The sequence below is a fragment of the Lingula anatina genome, chromosome 2 (assembly GCF_051362555.1).
Source record: "Lingula anatina isolate TDL-2025a chromosome 2, LinAna3.0, whole genome shotgun sequence".
Classification (NCBI taxonomy): domain Eukaryota; kingdom Metazoa; phylum Brachiopoda; class Lingulata; order Lingulida; family Lingulidae; genus Lingula; species Lingula anatina.
Genome location: NC_141768.1, coordinates 31,910,095 through 31,930,503, shown reverse-complemented (window position 1 = coordinate 31,930,503; position 20,409 = coordinate 31,910,095). Strand labels below are relative to the sequence as shown.

Below are 20,409 nucleotides of genomic sequence, written 5' to 3'. Positions count from 1 at the left end.
TGGCCGCCAGACGGCGTTGCATATTGTGAACTAGAGTTACAGCTCTTTGTAGAGAAAATCTGGTCCATTCATCTTGAAGGGCATCTCGCAGTTGACCTACATTTGCAGGGGGAGGGTTTCTGAACAGCACTACCAAGTTCGTCTCACATGTGCTCAAATTGGGTTTGCATCTGGGCTTCTTGCTGGCTGTGGCATCAGCTGAATGTAGTTTTGGCGGATATAGTCGGTAATTAAGCGGGCTGTGTGGGGAGTTGCATTTTCATGTTGCAATCTAAAATTGTCTCAGTATATCCCTTTTGCGAATGGCTCCAGACTCTGTTTGAGAATATCCCTGTATCTGGCAGCGTTAAGGTTTTCATCCAGAGGACGCAACGGGCAAATGCCGTTGCTGCAAATGGCACCCCATACATATGTACGGAACCACCTCCTTCGGCTGTTGTTTCCTGGATATTTTCAGTCGACAGCCTCTCTCCGAGTCTACGCAATCTTCTGACTGTTGGATACAGTAGAAAACGGGACTCATCAGCAAACACCAAGTGATTCCAATGTTGGACCGTAAGGTTACGGTGCTGCTGCGTCCACTGCAGGCTGTTTGCTCGATGGGCAGGTGTCAAGCGTGGTTTCTTTGAAATTCTTGAAGCGTAGCCGTGCTCAAACAGCCTGCGGTTTACCGTCTGGCGAGACTACCGAGCCCAACGTTTGGCCTATAGTTCCAAGGCAATCGCTTTAGAAGATTTGGTCCGCTCTCTTCTTGCCAGGTTGATGATGACACGATCACTTCTGGCGTTTCCACTTCGCGGTCTTAGCAGGTGTCACATTTCCTGTCACAGCCCTTCTCCTCAAGATTCTATTCATAGTTTTCCTGTCCATATCTAAACGTCTGGCGATCTCGATTTGTTTTAAGCCCCTCTGCATATGCAACCATTTGGTGTCGTATTATAATATCAGTAGGTCGCGGCATGGTCTCAATAATGGGTAGACACAGTTACTAATATGCAAACTTCCGCGAAAACTGACAAAACATGACAAACGCACCCCACCCCACCAGCACTGTACTTAAACTCTGTGACATGTTTCACACACCCCAGGCACTCCAGTCATAACAAATGGAGAGTGATTGACTGAAAAGTGTTCATATTTCACATACATGTTACGTAATGTCGTGCCAATTGGTGCATTGACTTTTTTTCGTACCAAGTGTTGCGTTTTAGAAATACGAGTAAAAAATCCCAAAAAGTTATTTTTGTACCAACCATTTTGGGCAATAATGTATAAGTGAAAAGGGATACAAATGGCCCACTTTTCTTTACCTTTTTCCTGCACAAACGTTGAACTTTCATACACCTTTTGCTGCAAAAAGACGATCTTTTGCCTGAAGAAAAGGTATTCTAAAGTTCACGGGCTTTTTGCATGCTAAAAGGTATATGAATGGCCGACTTTCCTCCACCTTTTCCTGCCAAAAAGTTCAACTTTCAGATGCCTTTTGGCAACTTTCCAGATACAAAAGATAAACTTTTCAAACCTTTTTATTTGTCCTACTTTGGTTACTTATTTAAATGTAATATTTCTTGTGGGGATTTAATAATATACTGATAAAACAGAACAACACATAGTATAAACTTTTATCATTTATTCCATTACAACATGATTGTTCAGGTTGCACTTGTATTTTGAAAGTTTTTTGATAATCCAAGGAAATTTGATTTTTTTTGTTTTGAAAATCCAAGAAAGGTCCAGGAAATGTTCTTTAAATGTACTCTCTGCAAGATGCCTAAGTCCTACTATATAGGTGTAACTTAATTCCCCCTCTCGTGGGAGTACTTTTCCTGGAATCATCTGTCAAGTGAACGCTTTGCCTGTCCAAATCTTTGCCTTTTGCCTCCAAAAAATAGGATCTATTTAATGACAAATTTTGCTTCGGGTAACAGTTCATTTAAATGATAATCTAATACGATATAAGAATGTCAACTTTTATGATATTTAAATTATTTTTCAAACTATGCACTTAAAAAGGTCCTACATTAGTACTTTCTTCCTTTCATATATTTTGTTTTAGTCTGTCCAGTCCGTTTGCTTATTATAGAACATCCTCCTTCTTTTCAGACATGTAGTATCTTTTAATGGCACTCGGTTAAGAAATAAAGAGAGTGAATTATTTGAGTGTAATATTATGCACAGAGTTTTAATTTAGGAAAACATGAATAATGAAATAACTACATGTAATGATGAAAATTTGCATTCATGATTACTGCTAGGCAACTTGAATTGGCCTTGCACAGTAGGACAAGTGAACTTAGACAAGGTTAAAAAAGGGTCCTGTAATACACACCTCGTTCTTTTCTTCCAAAATTTTGTGTCTTAGTCTATCCACTTTGTTTGCTTTTTTGATGATTTGTTACGAGGTTATTAGCTTCGTAACTATTAATGAAAGGGGTCAGTTCTCGGAATATACTTTATTTTATTTATGAAGTGCAGCTTACAAGATTTCTAAGTGCCAACTTCAACCCTTTAAGTCACTGCTCTCACGAGTTGCTGATCCTCAGATGTTTTAGCACTTGAGCTTTTTGGAACTTAAAGGAATAATAACTCTTTGTTTCGGCCAAAAAATGAATTTTCCTGGAGTAAACAAGAATTTTCCCATACTTAGGCCTACCAATGGTTAATGAATCCATTTTTACATTCAAAGTTAGTCCCTGGTTTTTTTCTAAAAAGTTTGGTTTTTTTGATAAAATCTCTTAAGAGATTTTAACAGAGTATAGCCATCAATGGAAGTCACGTGGTCTAAAGACAAGCTCAGATATCAGAATAATAGCTATAACTGCCGTTTATGTGGTAAAACAGAATATGTTATATTTCTATGAGTTGTTCACAATGTTTTTTATTGTGAAATATAGATCTCATACAAAGAGTTTTTATCCCTTTAACTATCTTACTTATTGAACAATGCTGATTGCATGGGCAATACGTACGTGAAATCATCAAACCTAAATTCTGGATTACATGAGATTGGTTATACAGATCATTTACGACATGCAGCTAATATCTTTACCTTATTATGTATAATGTGATGCAGGAGGCAGGTCATCGTTTTTGCTTAGGTGTCAATGTCCAAATTTCCATAACTAATTGTCACGCCTCAAAAATGAAACGACTTCACAAGTTAAATGCAAAGACGATCATCCGGTGCACGATACAGTGCATAGGGTCAGATAGTACACGGTATATCGAAGATGGGTTTTCTAATTTAAAATTTTCATTTTAAACGTTATGTTACCCCGTGACACTTCTCTGACATGTAGTTGGCCTGTTTTTTTAATTTCTGGTAAAGAAATAAAGTCTTTAAGAGAGTGAATTCTTTAAGTATTATATCATACAGTTTTCATTCATGAAAATATGAATGCTCAAATAACTACATATAATGATGGAGACATTCATGAATACTGCTCGACGACTGAGCAAATCTTGTCAGGGTTCATACAGCAACATAAAAACAAATTCAAGAACTTCTGAGGCTCTAATTCAAGAAATTTTCAATGATTTTTGAATGCGATTTACTGTCATTTATAAGTTTACATAAAAAAGGTGCATTATTACATACAAACTTTGTATTTTAATACACCAATGATGAAACATGAGAAAATGAAATGAAAAGATTAAAAAAGGACATTCCACCAGCACGTTATGGCCTATATTCAGGTTAGAAAAAAAAAAAGATTTGAAATAATTTGAACTGATTAAGGACTGCTGACAGTGTAAAGGAGAATACTGAGGAGATTGTAGAGCTATTCTCTGACGATATGGCTACGAGACAGTTTTACATCAAAGAAATTTCAAAATATTTACTTAGGCTGAATTCTATGCAAAGTGTATGATGCTGATGCCTTACTTAGCCTACGTTTTAAAAGCAAAGCTAGACAAATCAAGAAAATTTTACAACAATACAACTTTGCAAACCAGCAAGCCTTGTTTATAGTAAGGTTTTATTGCGCATTTTAGGCAGACCTGCTGATCACTGCAGTAAAAACGACATATCAAATAAAATAAATTAATGTTCGCAGGCGGGCTGATATAAACTATGCATGGCATCGTGACATCAGTCACCCTGTGTTTTAAAGTTCACATATGGGTTGCGATGTAGGCCTACTCAGCGACAACTATTGGCAGGCCTAAAATAATATTCAGATAAAGTCATGCCTTTTAAAAAGAAAATAAAAAATAAAGAAAAACCTCTCAATACTAACATCAGCATTTAAGATAGCTGCAAGGAGGTTGCACGTATATCCGCATACCTAACGATACAAATGATCACGGATACCTGCTGGCGTAGGAATACACTGGAATTTTACGCATGCAAGCAAACATCATTTACCCTTGAATGTCATGTATCAACATTATACACTCATATCAATTATTGCCATTAAAATAAAATCATCTATTTTATGCACATCAACCATGTGATAGTCTAATTACTAACAGACAAATGCGGTGTTATATCGCGACGTTTTGGAACATTCACAGGAATAGAGTAATGCGGTCTTGTCGTCCATGTTTTGCAAGTGAATGTCGGAACTCGGATTAAATAATACGATCAAACGACAGTCGATCGCAAACCTGCCGATGGTTGACAGTTTTTGAGAAGACTTAGAGTCCATGCCGTTGGGTTCTTGAAGACAATATGAGCTCCCTCCTCCCATTCCCACCAGCAATTGTCAAGCGCCTACTGGGTTGGAAGAAGGGGGATAGCGCCGACCGCGAAGATAAGTGGTCGGAAAAAGCAGTCAAAAGTTTAGTCAAGAAACTCAAAAAGACCGGAGGACTGGATGAGCTCCAAAAGGCAATCACAACACAGGATCAGAATACAAAGTGCATCACGATCCCCAGGTAAGCTGTATGTACATCTCTACTTGTATCTTAATCTAAGAAGCATGCCTCATTCAAAATGGCGGAGGCGGAATTAATGAATTAATGTCCTCTACTACTTGCGTAATAAAATTGAGTAACACAGCATTTTCCCCGAGTATTTATAGTCTTATGCCGTACTTTGGCCCGAGCGATTGACACTTAGTCCGTCTGAGTGCTTTGTTTACTAAACAGAATTAGGGCTGAAGGCGAAAAAAACGAGAATGCTTCAGAAGGGCAAGTTATAAAATATTATGAAAATGTAAATCAAGGTAATAGCTGGTGCTGGTGAACAATGCATGTATGTATTGCTGTTGAGATTGTGAAAGAACATAGAACTCCTGGTGCAAGTAATGCCAGTCAAAATAAATAGTTGGTGTAGGAGGTAGAATGAATTGTCTGTTTGTACATGAGTGGAGAGGGACATTGCTGTTGCTGTCACCTTGCACTTGTTACGCTTAGACACCATAAACAAAAGAATGTGTAAATTATTCAGTGTGGACTCACAGAAATGGTTCATAGGACTTAAATATAGCTTGGATTTGAAAGTCAACTTGATCAGATAATTTTCTTGAAGTTTTGAAGTATATTTGCTATGAATTTTTTAATTTTTTTACACATAGGCATTTTCAAGGCATGAGTTTGAATCTAGGTCTGAAGCCTAAAGCTTATTTCATAAGAACGCTTTTTGAAGTAGGGCATAATTAAAAAGTTCATGATAAAAGTTAGGGAGAGGGGGAATAAATGTTTGAAAGGTCTAAATGGCAAAATAGTTTCTCTATTTTTTTTTTTTTTTTTTTTTTTTTTGTGTGAAATACATAATCTTTATATTATTGAAATAAAAATGAACACTTTTGAAGCACTAACTCCCTTTTTTTTTTTATTCACCAGCCCACTCAATTTTGTACATAGTTCATTTGCACAAAGTTCATGTGTCAGTACCCATCACTAAAATGGCGAACCTCATAGCAAGCATAATAAGGATTATTTTGGTGAAAGAATCCGTGTCCCTCAAATTTCAAAATAGGGTGCCGACTGTCTCCAAGTTTTTAAAACCAAGATGTAACACTGGATATGTAGTGCATGCCAACTCAGGAAAGTAAAGACCTCAACATGTGTAAGTGATGACCAACTTGCATATCCGCTGTGATATAGGAGCTATCAGATCTTTGTCTTACCTTTCATCTCTCTAGCCTCTTCCATGGCATTTGATTGATTTTTCATAAGATATTCACAGATATGGTTTTAGATAAATAGACTGTCATTTGGTTCTCTGCCTATAATATCTGCCACCCTGGTAGAGGGTATCATCTCTCCAACTTACCCACTCCTGTAATGCCAACCATTAAGGTAAGATTCATCTGCTTGTCTAGTATAAGTTAGGTCGCTGCGGAATCATAAGAACACAATTGACAGGGCAATGGCCACAATGAAGTGCAAGAGAAAGGTTGGAAATTTTTTCCTGCCTAAAACAAACTTTCAAATATTACATTGGCCATGGAACTTCTTTTGTACTGGTGGGAAAAAAATATCATCATTTGACATATCTCTAACAATCAGAAATATGTTTTTGGTTTTTCTTTTGGGGTGTTTTAATATCAAAACAACTATATTGGTACATACCATGAACAATCTTACTTATGGCTTTGTTGACCTTACAGGATTGTGCAAGTTGAGGAGATGAGAGGTAAAATAAAGATTGAAGGGCTCCTACATCATGTAAAACTGTGCACTTTTCATAACTGCACTATGGAACAGCATTACTTTAATCTATCTTTTATACTATTTCCGTCTGGGGCTACATCCTTTAATAGATAAAAATGAGAAACTGGACTAAAGATCCCTTAATATTAGTGGTAGGCATGCATAAATTTTTTGAAGTTATGACTCTTTAATTTCATATGATAGTCACCTTACTATTATATGATTATACAAATGATGATTTACGTTTAATAGAATAATGAGAATGAGAATGATGAACAACTGATGTTAGATATTGTACAGAGCTTCATTAATAAGGATACGAGGCCATTTGATTAAAAATGATTATAAATATTGAACAGTAAAACTATCTGGTCCCCATTAAATATGTGTAGAGAATGTTTGTATATCTTTGCTCAACCTTTGTCGACCAGACCTTGACCCCACACATATTTACTCAGTGAATCTTGTAGGTCCCTAGACGGACGTTTACAAGTATCGCATCGTAAGGGTTTGCCACACGTCATCTATGCACGACTCTGGAGGTGGCCAGACCTGCAGAACCACCACGAGCTACGAGCTATTGACACATGCGAGTATGCTTTCCACTTGAAGCGGGACGAAGTTTGCGTGAATCCTTACCATTACTCGAGGGTTGAAACACCAGGTAATTTAAAATTTTTTTCTAGCTATTTATGATCAAAAATGGTGTCACGTACAGACAGATTGTACCTGTAAATTGTAGCCATCACTTGTGTCTGTCGTTAGCGTGTACTTTTCCCTGTAAACACCAATGGTTAGCTGTTTCCCTTAGTACCCTCAAACTACTGTTTTAGTTACATTTTCTGTATGTCTAACAGACTTTGGGTGCATAAAAAAAATTTGCTATGAAACGTGTAATTTTGTTTTAGATTTGTCAAAATAACTTACTTTGTATATCTTTTTTATGTACAGACATAGATGTGTATGTACATATAGCTGTCACCTGCGTCTGTTGTTACTGCTGCGTTGCCGTGCACTTTCAACGATAACACGCTAAGTGGAAAACCATTTTTACCTTTTGGCTTGAAACTTACAGAACTGTTGAATATTCATAATTCACAGGTTAAGTTAAAAAATCAGCATGATTGGGCCTCTTTCTTAAAAGTTATGATGTTTTTTCCCTTTTTTTTTTCAGCATACATGCAACACTGATAACACATTTCAGGGAAAACCATATTGGCCTATCATCTTGAAATTCTCAGGAATGAACAGTCTTACTAAAATACAGGTCGAGTTTGAAAAGCAATGCCTTGTTTTGTATATGAGTGACTTTTTCTCAGAATCAATTCTAAGGCATGTTAACAGTCTCATTATTGAACTAATCAGATAATTCAAAGTGTTCTTTTGACAATTTCTATATCTTAACAACATTGTTAGTTGATAATATGAATATGTTGGTAAACCTGTTATCATGTATTGTGTTTTAAAGTGTTAAAAATGGAAATAAACTCATATCATTGCAGTCTGTCAGATTCAATCATTCACTATGTTCAGAATCTCAGAATGGAGCAAATAGGACATGTAAAACTGTTCTGTTGATATTTTTCCTATGTCATCAATTTTCTTAGTTGATTATATGAAAATGACAGTAAACTGATTATTTTTGTTTTATGTAAAAAAGGTGTTGAAAATGGAAATAAAATCATTTCAGTACAGTTATCTCTTGTTTACATTTTGGCATTTTCAAGGTTTGACTCTGAACTTCCATGGCTTTGAACGCTTTTGCTTGTCACATTTTCTGTATATCCATGATACTTTTATTTTATTATTAAAAATTGATGGTCATTATGTTATATTGCATAAAACTTGAAGAAAACCCTATTTTGGAAATGGCTGCCGGAATGACCATTAAGGAAAAACCATGTTACTTATGATACTCATACTTACTGAAAAGTTTCGTAAGACTGACGTGCAGTTTGTGTTGGAAAATCAGTGTGATTGTTTTCTGTTTTGGAAGCAATGCAGCCCTATAGAGTGCTATATGGGGCTACTGTTTATGGATGGTGGTAATTGTCCCTCGGGGTAGTCACAAGCTAAATTCAGAGCTATAAAATCATTTGCCTAATTAATTTCCAAGTGCCCATTAAATAAGATTACATAAAACACACGTTGAGACTTCCCAGTAAAGTCCCATAGGTTAAGCTCTCTTAACTGTGTCACATAATTAGGAATCTGTGATAATTATGCAGGTAAATGTTGTTTAATATTGCAAATAAGTTAACAAAAGAAAAAAAAATAGATAAATAACAGTGCCTTATTATCCTCAAACACATTGGGGTTATTCATATCATGTTATTACAGCAAGATTAAAAGTTTGAATAGCAGCTTTAATGGGATATTTTTGTTGTGTTTTCTTTTTAATTTATTTTTCAAACACTGGCATTTTCAGCTCCCATCCACCTGAAGCTCTTCACATTTTCTGTATTTCCACATAAGCAGTTGCATTGGTTTTTATGTCTTTAAACATTATGTAATATTATTTTATGCACTGTCATCATTATTCAAATATTGGGATTTTCATTATGTGAATTTGAACTCTCATGGTCCTGAAACTGTAATCTTATTGCAGGGGCGGATTGAGGCCGTCTTCTGGGTCTTTCAGATTTTAAAGTTCACATTGATGGGTATCTGTTTTTTCTGTTGGAAGACCATCAAAAAATGGAGGATGGATCAACAAAGATAATTTGGAATACTGTCAGAAAATATCTCTGGATCTGCTCCTGTTATTGACGATGTCACCTGTTGTGCATGATTAAAATTCAGTGTTGATTGACAGTGCTATTATAGGCATGATTTATTATTGCATCAAAATTGACAAAATGAACCATTTTCTGCATTTTTATTTTCTGTTTTTGTCTGTACATTTGACAGCTTTGCTGCCTTGTTTTTACAGTGCTTCCGCCAGTGCTTGTGCCACGTCAAACAGGAGAAATCCCAGCAGATTTTCAACCTCCAATTGACGACTACTCAAATACAGTGCCTGAAAACATTGATTTTCCTGCAGGCGTCAGCGAATCTTCTTTTCAGTTACCAGGTAGGCTTTTTGTTGCCCTTGTTGTCGTGGATATTTTTGCATTTTTAGTATATCTCTGCTGTGTTATGATGCCCTTTCAGACTCACTGAAATGACCTGTCCTTTCTTCACTTCTAGTTCTACTTCTAGATGCTGAAAGAGATAGAAAAGCAATATTTCCGAAATAGATATTATGTGTGCCTGGACAGATTAACATAAAAAAAAAAAGATCTACAAAAATGATATAACTAGGTCAACCACATAGTCAACATTGAAATGAAATATATAAATACATGTTAGAAATATTTACCAAAATGTAATATATGCTGTAACTATATATTGTAAGAAGTAATTTCTGAAATATTGCCCAGGCCCCTTTCCTATTGTGTGTGTTTGTGTGAAATAGTGCATCTGTGATCTGTCCTTTCTTGGTGCTCACCTGGGGATCATTCTAAACTCAGACAGCCCAAAAAATATAATATTTAGTACTACTACAGTGATAAAGTAAATAAATAATAATAATAATTATTATTATAATGACAATGAATATCTTCCAGAGACCCCTCCCCCAGGCTACATGAGTGAAGAAGGGGACAATAATGAAAACAGCCAAGGAATGGGTGAGTAGATGCAACCTCATATCTGATACCCCATTCACACTACAGCCATTTATCCAAATAAATAGTGAATTAGGTCCTGATTTTAATAATTGCAGTAGTCTGAACACATGAGGATTCTGGTTAACCGGTTTCTCAAAATTCTGCTAGCATGCTGGATTTTCTTCAGCAATTCGAATTACTTGCCGAAACCTCTGGGTAATTTACCACCCAATCTTACATCTCCGGTTGAATTAAACAACATGGATTTGTTTAATGTGAAAAAAAATCTAAATGCCATTTTATTCACCAGTTGCAATCAAAATGTTACGTGCATATTATGTGCACCTAACCAATGTATTATATATATCTGCATGTCCACGATACTGGATAACAACATTGGGACAACATGGCACTGATCTTGTGAGCACGCTTTCCACTTAGAATATGCATCATATTTTGCTTTATATTCATAAATTTTGAAAAATGTAACATTAAACACATACAAAAATTATTAGGAAAGAGTGCAGTTAACTTCACAGAGATGCGATCCTGAATTAGCGGTTAAACACCTATGACATGAAATCGTCTCTTGTGTGCACGCCTTTCGTTTATTATATACATTGTATTTTGCTTCATATTCATAAAGATGGCAAAATATGACATTAAACACATACAAAAATTATCGGGGAAGAGTACACTTAACTTCACAGAGTATGGAAAGCACACTGCAATCCTGAATCGGTGGTAAAACAGCAATGACATGAAGTCATTTTTTGTGAGTTACACACCAAAAAGTGGGGATGGGGTATAGCTAATTTAATTAGTGTCAGTGGAAATCTCCACTATTTACGCTATGTGGTTGGGCTGAATCTGAATGGGGCAACGAAACTACACACTAGCTGTAGTTTCGTTGTCGTGCGAATCTGGGGGAAACAGTACAGGATTGGGTCATAACATCTGTGATTACACATGCAGATGACAGAATTTCCTTACACATTGTTGTTTTATGAAGAGCAGAGTGTATTTCAGGTATTTAAATCCTGAAATTGAATGATTTGTGTAGTTCACGTGTATGTTCACTTTGTACTGAAGATTAAAATGGAAACTATAGTAATGCACAACAACTCGTTTTCCTCACCCATCAAAATTTGTGATGAACAGCAATTTTTGTTTTTTCTCTAATGCGTGTGCCGTAAATGATCCCTGAGATGAGAAAAACACATGACAATACATTTTTGAGAGTTTTCTTTTCCATAATGTACAGCTGTAAAACAGACTGGTATGTCTGTGTCCTACATTTAAGCGCTGTTTTAGTGTCATTTTCGGCTGAGAATTAAAAAGTTTAAAATACACAACAATGTTTGGAAACATAAAATTACTTGTTGTATTAAGACTAATCTATCCCCTTTCACATGAAAGCACTCCCATTGTAATCCAATGCATAAGAATATTTTGACAGACTTTCAAAGATGATCACCCACTGCTGTTACCCAGTATTGTGGACGTGCAGATATGGAAATGGTCACATGGCCAGCAAAATGGATAAATTAAGTGTTTGTCAAACTTGCAGAAAACCTAGACGTATAACCTAGGTGTCGAAACATTAGTTTTAAGGAAAAAAACAAGACAAACACAGCACACTCGGAAGCAATCTTGTTTACTGTGCTCGTGGGACGGAAAAAAATTACTGTTTAAAATTTCTGTTTAATTACTGTTTAACATTGAAAACTGGTTTAAGTCATTAATTTGGCAGTGGAAATCACTTATCTGCAACTCCAAGTCAAGAATGGCAATTTCATTTATAAGGCTTGTACATATCATAGATTCATACTTATGATCTTTTCCTTTCTGACATTCAAATGAGAAATTTTGTTTTTCTTTTGAATATGGGGAATGAAAAAATACTTGTGTGATATGGACAGTAGTATAAAAATGGGTTCTATACTGTACTTATGTTCCTAGCATGTCCATCAGTATTTTATACATTTTTGTCACTTTGTCACATTTAGATGGAGTGGATCAGATCCCAGCCAGCCCTTCTATGGGTAAGTTTTTACTTAATATTTTTTAGTGCATTATAACATTAAAGCAATACTTATACTACACAGTGAAAGACAACACACCTTCCCCGCAACATTCATTCAATGGGGAGAAATTCTTACAAATAATAAAATGAAATACATGTAGATTTAAATTTAAGTGGGGAGAGAGAATCATAGTAGGCTATGGTGCTTTTTGTAGCAATCATTGTTGTACAGCAATTTTTTTGGACTCGAGTATTTAAAATACCAGCTATGCCACCTTGAAATTAAACGGTCCAATAAATAAATAAATAAATAAATAAATGGACTTCTGCGCTTAAGTTGTAGGTCAAATAATGATGCAACTTGTTTCTTGGAAGCAACATATTGCACAGAATCAAGTGCATTATTAGATGCATGGGCATTAAGTGACTTTATATTTACAATCTTTGCTGTCTTGTTTGTATATGTGCCATCTGCAATGTGTATTTCCTTTTTTTGTCTTTTATATGTAGATTTGGAACCAGTGACATATACTGAACCCACCCACTGGTGTTCCATATCCTATTATGAGATGAACACACGTGTTGGGGAGACATTTCATGCCTCTCAGCCCTCACTGACTGTGGATGGTTTCACTGATCCTTCCAACTCCGAACGGTTCTGCCTTGGTCTGTTGTCGAATGTGAACAGAACACAGCAAGTGGAGATGACAAGACGGCATATAGGTGAGCATTTCTATGTTTTCTAAGTAAAATGGTTGTGAGTGAAAGCTTTGTGGATATTTTTGTTTAAGTTTTTCTGTAGAGACAAGTCATTCAGCATATTTTATACTATATTTCAGCATTTTCAGCATATATTATATTATACTATATGCAATACAGATAACACCTAAAGTGAAAAACTGATTGATCTGTTGTCTTCAAACTTATAAGAGTGATCAATATTTCTTGAATTCAGGTCAAGTTCGAAAGCAAGCCTGATCTGATTATTTTTCCAAACATCATGTAAAATTGCATCAAATTGACAAAATAATGTATTTTGTACATCGTTAGTGACTTTTATGTTTTGTATATTTTACAGCTTTGCTGCTTGCTTTGTTTTGCTCAGACAATCTTGGCATAATGCATTACTCGACAAAGTGCTTCCAGCACTCAATTCAAAAGTCACTTCACTAGCATGGTAGCCTGTAGACTTTTACCCAACCATTTTGTTTCTTGCAGGCAAAGGAGTTCGATTGTACTACATAGGAGGGGAGGTGTTTGCAGAATGTCTCAGTGAGAGTGCAGTATTTGTGCAAAGTCCTAACTGTAACCAGAGATATGGATGGCATCCTGCCACTGTCTGCAAGATACCACCAGGTAAAGGGTAGAAGACATGGTCCTAAGAAGTCGGGGGCTACAAGCTTACATACAAAATAAAATTTATGACCAAAATTATATGTCTTATAATCATCTTCCTCAGTTATCAGAATTCTTGGCATTTTGGTTTGCTTACATAATATATATAGTCCACATTATGTGTTCAATTTCTCCATGAGTCCTGAACTGGAACTCTTCTACCATTATTGTTAGGTTGCAATTTGAAGATCTTCAACAACCAAGAGTTTGCTGCCCTGCTGGCTCAGTCAGTTAACCAGGGGTTTGAATCTGTTTACCAACTCACACGCATGTGTACCATAAGGATGAGCTTTGTGAAAGGCTGGGGAGCCGAGTATAGGTAAAGTGATAATTTGGTGTACAATAAAATTAGTTTGAAGATAAAGATTGAGATGAAAAGTACAGTTTTTATGATAAATTTCTGAACTAAAATATGTCAATAGGCATAGGATTTTGCCATCTTTGCACATCATTTATGGGGCTTTTATAAACTGGAGGAGTGAATAAATTGGTCAATATATGACCAAAAATTTGAAAAAGGTGCAGCTTTTAAGCTTATTTTTAGCAGAATGAGGGACTAATTTCTATGACCTGGCAATTTTAGTTGCATAAGAAACTGGTGGAAGTGGCTTATATGCGTTACTGGGAATCCTTTTTTTTTTTTTAATTTGTCTATCACATTCTTGTAAATGGAGTTAAGTGGTATATGAAATACTGGAATTCTGTCCCATTTTCAGGCGTCAGACAGTGACAAGCACCCCGTGCTGGATAGAGATTCACCTAAATGGTCCTCTTCAGTGGCTGGACAAAGTTCTCACTCAGATGGGCTCTCCTCGCCTACCCTGCTCAAGTATGTCATAGAATGGTGCAAAACAGTAGGCTGGAAAAGACTGGAAACAGCACGGCAAGGTTCATAGACCAAAGGTCAAAGACCTAGTAAATAGGAGACTGCACAAATGCTCTGAACTTAGGAATGAAGGAAGAGTGTGAACAATTTTTTTTTGTCAAAGACACCTCGACTCTGAAGTACCAAAGCATGTATGCATTCAAATGGTGACCTTGCACCGATTCCACCACGACCTTATATAGATGCACTGTGACCTCATACATAATCATTGTGACCTCATGTCAATTTACTGTGACCTCATACAGAACCAATTTTATCTGGAGATCCTGTGACCTCTTGCAGTTTTCACTGTGACCTTGAGCAAAAATTTACTGTGACCTTGTACAGCTTTATATATGCACAGCAGTACTCGACTGTAATCCAGTACAGTAGAAAAGAGCATTATCGTGTAGCTGCAGAGCACGTTGTCCATGTTGCAGTATAATAGAATATGGAAAATTAGCCAGCATTTGATTGGAACATATTTTGCTACTCTACGCTGTTCTTATTATCAGATGGAAAAAATGTACCATGTAGAGCTGTCAGACCTTCATCCATACAATATAAAAAAACTCTGAATGGCTATATATACTATATATATGTATATAAAAAAGTCTTTTAGGAAAAAAGAAGACTAACAGCATGGTACATGAAGATTCTTGTGTCTCTTGTGTGCTTCACAAATCAGAATACAAGGGAGCAACTTGAGTCAAAGCAGTAGCGAATGATCCAGGTTTCAGAATATCAGTGCTTGGCGAAACTAGATAGGTCTTGAGTGGAAACTGTTTAAAGATGGATATACATCAATTAATGGGTCTCAGAATGAGAGAACAAGTAGTGAAGTAGTAGTAGGTAGAAAATAATGTAAAAGCTACAACAGGAGGACACAGCGCAAAACAAAAGTTTTGTACCATCACCACCACCATGTGTGAGGCAAAGGTCATGAATGTTATTCTTCAAGAAATTCCTCAAGAAATGGCCATATCACATCCCTGCATATGATGATTTTGGGAATTCCCCAGATTCCAGAGGATTCAGTTTTACCCCAGTGATATCACTGACTTGAAGGAATAAGACACCATGCCAAGGCTGGAGTTGTTTACAGTGAATATTGTGCATTATGAACCACGTTCTTAGAAGTGTAGGACAGCAAGGACTGCAGGGTACTAATGTGCCAGTAGTGAGGAGCTGCAGTGCTCCCAGTATTGTCTCCTGGCCCAGGCCTAGCGTGGAGAGGGAGCCGTTACTTTAAAATAATTGTGATATAGCGAGAGAGACTGAGAGAATGCGAATGTAAAGAAAACAAGTAGAAAGAGAAGACCTGTAGTTTGTAATCAAAACTTTTTTATCGAAATGTTTTTAAATGATGATCAGGATTTTTTAATTATTTACATATATTTTTTGTCTGGGTTTCATAAGATCAGACAACCGGTGAGGAACTACAGTACTAGTGTTACTGGAAGGTTAACTGTAACGTACCACTGCCATACACAGGAACTGTAATAATAGCTCTTACATGAAAATGTATAAAATAAAGTAAATTGAGATATTTCTATTGTACCCCCAACATTATATTCTGATATATCAGTTCCAGTTTTTGGAAACTTCAGTGGGACAGATGCTGGACACTGTATTAGCATGGGCTTTTACAAAATAAACTTGTATACAAATAGTTTATGACAGCTTCAAAGCAGTTAATGCTAAAATAGAATTAAACATAAATTTACCAGACTTGGACACACTGAAACGACCATAACAGGATATGTATTCACCATTTTTATGGACAGACACTGTGTCTAGACATAAAGTCACCATTGTGACTGGGCGTGTATTGCCATGTGATGATCTCCCCCCCCCTCCCCCACTTGATGGTTTAATAGTAAACTGAGGTACTGGTACATTTACACGTGTCAGCCATTATATGCCAATATTGCAAACTTGTCCCTTTTCTGTGCCTAATCATGTTGGTGTTACATACCCAGGAGGCAGTATTGCCTCTCTGGTCCTCTAGTTTTCTTGAAATTGTGAAATAATTTTGTCAATTTCTCATTTTTCAAACACTGACATTTTCAAGGTGTGACTTAGGGTGCATTCCCAGAGATTAAGATCGATCCAGAGATTTAGACTTAGATCAACCTAACTACCTGGGGGTTCACGCTAAATTGCAGTCAGCCGAGTGCGCACAATAGTTAATTACCCCCTTACATCTTTTAGTAGGCGGGACAGACGATTAAGCCGGCTAAGCTGACAGTAATCTAGTAAGACTCTCCACAGGGATAGATTGATCTAAAATCTATGGGAATGGGGTCTTAGAACTCCCATGGACCTGAAACCCTGTTCTAGTCATTTTCTAAAGAACTACAGTAACAGTAGTGCATATTTAAAAATTGGTGGTAATTACAGAGAAGAATTTCATCTGTTAAAAGAATAATGTAATTTCTCTTCAATCTATCCACTGAATTCACCTGGATAGCCTCATTCCTTGATAAAGATGTTATGAAAAAGTGTAGGAAAAATAAGCTGTCAATATTAACTGTTGATTGAAGAATTACTTTATTCTTGGTGGTAAGTACACTGTTGTATTACTTAATATTGAGTTGGATTGGGTTATTTTTCTTGTTTCAATAATGCTATCAATTATTTTGGCTCTGTATTTCTAGTACTAGTTAGGTATATGATATCACGACTAAAAATTTACATATTGGTCACTCTCATATATATTTATAGTGTTAAAGATTGTCTGTTCATGTCAGCTGTATGTGGCTGGTTATTCTGATTGCTTATAATATTGATATTTACTTTCCTAACTAAAAGGATCATGTGGAGGAAAAGCCTATATTGCCATGCACTATTATTGCAATTGTGTCTCTACATTTTAGGTTTTTTATGTAACATATCAGGTGTCATTTTAAGCACAGTGTTCTAAAAAACCACAGTGTTGCAACCACTGAGCCAGGGTTTTGCTAAGAGGCTACACAAGGGGAAAATTGCCTCATTTCACTGAGCAAATAAAATATTTGATAAGGAAAATTTAACAGTAATATGTAAGGCATAGGGATGGAAAAAAGTGGTTTATCCCATTTTGTTTTACCATTGACAGCAAACGCCAAGACTGCTTATCTTGTCACACCTTGGACAATCAGAAGTATGTATGAAAAATGTACTGAATCACAGGCTATATTGTGTGATTCACAAAAGTTTTGGGTGGCTACATCCAGTGACAAGCAAGAAAAAGGAATTGGAATCCACTCATTTACCAGTGATCTGATTTGTGAAGTGCATTTGATTGAAAAAACTTATTTTATTACTCTCACGTAAGATGGAGACAATGTGCAAAAGGAAGTAACCACAAATGTGACCGAAAACCATATGCGGACATGTGGCATTTGATCTTACAGAGTCCAGTTAACTTTTTATATTTTTTTAATATGACAAAACAGCATTGCATTTTACATCCTTGATTTGGTTAGGTTACGTGGAAAAGCCAAAATCACTGTTTTCTTTGTAAAAAGAGGGGTTTCAAAAATTCCAGGTACCTTTGGTAAGTCACATGGTCCTTTTGTTATTATCTCTCTATTCATTAGAACCAGTGAAATTAGAATTAATGAAATTAGGTACACTCTCAGCCTGTTACATTTCTGTCCCATTTACTTCCATGATACACCCAACTTTTAAACTGCTTGTTATGTTTGTGACATAGATGGGGTGAGCCTAAGTCAGAACGGGTATAAACGGAAGCATTTACAGCAAAGCCATCTGTTAAGTGCCATGCAATTCAAAGGTTAAGTAAACATTTTGCAGAGCAGAATGCAGTATTTACTACCTGTTATAGGTAATTGAAGTAATGTTACTGGAAACAATGGTGTTCAATATTATCACATTACATCTAATAATTAATGATTAAGTGGATAAAAGATAAAAAGGAAAAATGACTGTTCTTTCTTTAAATGTGTCATCAGACAAATTTTTAATGTGAAGGGTTCTCTATTTAAGGTGATGACAGTTCTATCCATATCTGATTAATAGAATTAAAAAAATGACAAAGATGCAGATAAAAAAATTCAAAGCTAATGAAAGGTAGCATGGAGTTAGCAGTATGGAAGATGTTCATCATTTGTGAAGATATTTACAGACAAGATAATGCAAATTTATCATGATAGGTCCATTTAACATCAGCCAAAGATTGGAATATTACCTCTCCAATGGTTCAATGTATTGCTCCACGCCTTTAAGAAATGAAGTTACAGATTTTATAATGGTCTCTACCAAGGGGTGCAGTTTGTCTTCCCTCCCTCTATATTACTTCTGTAGATGAATGGAGGTCGGAGAACGAGGCTCCATGGTTTCTGCTTCAACTAGATTTTTGTATCTTTGTATATATCACCACCAGGACTTTTCGGTTCTGTTCTCTGGGTTCAGTATCTGTTTTTTTTTTTTTTTTTTTTTTGTTTTTTTTTCAACAATATATTTACTAGGTATCTTTTGTCCCTGTGTTGGCTCAGTGATGATTTACTGTGCCTGTTGTTTGTTGATTTTTTGGTGTTCAGTTGCCCTTCCCACTATGGATCTCCCTGTTTCTCCAATGTACACCTCACGGCATCCCCCACTCTTCCCTTCATTTATCACCTCACATTTTCCCCCTTTTTCCAGAGGGTCTATAGAACTCATGAGGGCATTTCTGATGGTGTGTCCCTCTTCTCTGTGTACACTGATATTTTATTGATAGGGTGTCATGTTCCTATTTTTTTGGAGATATTCCTTGTTTTTCCTTTTTTCTAAAGAAAATTTGTAATTTTTAATTTTTTTTCTCTAAAAAGGATGTTTTGTGTTGCTTATCAGAAGATAAAATATGGATACCTTAATAATAAAGTTAACTATTTAAGAAGGTTTGGAGAAATTTGGCAAGAATATTAACTAACTATCCTTGGACCGACATGCCCAGTTAAAGTACAGTGCAGGAAGGTGAAAAGATTACATAAAATTTAAGTTATCTGTATTCTTGCAATAGTGTTATATCATTTTCATAAGTAATAGCTCTGACTCTGTGTCTTGGTGGTTCATGCATCTCTACACGTGGAATTGAATCTCATTGCTTGATGAAGGGAACTTGTGAGGCATTGAATTATTGAAGTGGCAATCCAATACTGAAACGAATTAGAAATTACAAAAAGAACTGGGCTGAGAAATTATTTGTTAACTGAATAGCGTGTTTAATCTGCACCCTCTAGTGTAAACTTTTTTGTTTTATGATTGAAAAGAATGATAAATATATTTTTCAATAGAGCCACTATATGTACGCGTATCTGTATATATTGATCACTGGTCTGTCCTTGTCATCACCCATACTGTTTCCATCAGAAACATCAGTCCCTGTAACTGGCAAACCATATGTTTGGTTTACTCTTAAATTTACTGAGTAGCATTGTTTGGTTAAAAAAGATTCCTTTTAAAAGTCAGCATGTTTGGATTATTCTTACAAAGAATATTGATTTTTTTCTTTTGCATGTATATTGACAAACATTTCCTCATAAATGCAAAACCATATTTTTGTTTTATTTTGGACTTGAAGTGTGGTTTTGCTCGGTAAAAAAGGGCAGAACTTTTGAAAACCGTCTTGATTGGATTATTTTTATGTGCAGGTACATAGTGTACACAGTTATGAATGGCAGGTGCTCTAAGTTTATTATGGTAAAAAGGTATCATGCTCATTGTCATTATTGTACAAAGTATTCTTAGTAATACTACTGCTTTGGTTGGATATAGCCAGAACTGACCAATAAATTCATGTCATGTAGGTGTTATTGTTAGTTGTTTTAGGTCTAAAAATGATTATTTTAGTCAACATCAAGTGCAAGAATGAACTTGGGAGG

The 20,409-nt window shown here is 35.9% G+C and overlaps 1 protein-coding gene across 4 annotated transcripts; it reads left to right on the top strand.

Moving 5' to 3' along the window:
* Window positions 1-4,509: 4,509 nt before the first annotated feature.
* LOC106179664 (SMAD family member 3) lies at window positions 4,510-16,216 on the top strand. Of its 4 annotated transcripts, none has more exons than XM_013563390.2 (9): window positions 4,510-4,881; window positions 7,074-7,267; window positions 9,536-9,676; window positions 10,212-10,274; window positions 12,263-12,298; window positions 12,790-13,002; window positions 13,498-13,635; window positions 13,849-13,993; window positions 14,391-16,216. In XM_013563390.2, the coding sequence occupies exons 1-9, from the start codon at window positions 4,676-4,678 to the stop codon at window positions 14,512-14,514; spliced, it is 1,260 nt and encodes a 419-aa protein (XP_013418844.1). In that variant the 5' UTR covers window positions 4,510-4,675; the 3' UTR covers window positions 14,515-16,216. The 4 variants fall into 4 exon arrangements, with proteins under 4 accessions (XP_013418844.1, XP_013418843.1, XP_086862404.1 ...); XM_013563389.2 differs by having other exon boundaries at window positions 4,511-4,881; window positions 7,062-7,267; XM_087006278.1 differs by having other exon boundaries at window positions 4,517-4,888.
* The last annotated feature ends 4,193 nt before the right edge of the window (window positions 16,217-20,409 follow it).

Bases quoted from the DNA above. Each gene is read 5' to 3' on its own strand.
- LOC106179664 (XM_013563389.2), top strand. From the start codon at position 4,676: ATGAGCTCCCTCCTCCCATTCCCACCAGCAATTGTCAAGCGCCTACTG. The intron at 7,268-9,535 runs GTAATTTAAAAT...TTGTTTTTACAG, and splicing joins CTCGAGGGTTGAAACACCAG to TGCTTCCGCCAGTGCTTGTG. The intron at 13,994-14,390 runs GTAAAGTGATAA...TCCCATTTTCAG, and splicing joins GGCTGGGGAGCCGAGTATAG to GCGTCAGACAGTGACAAGCA.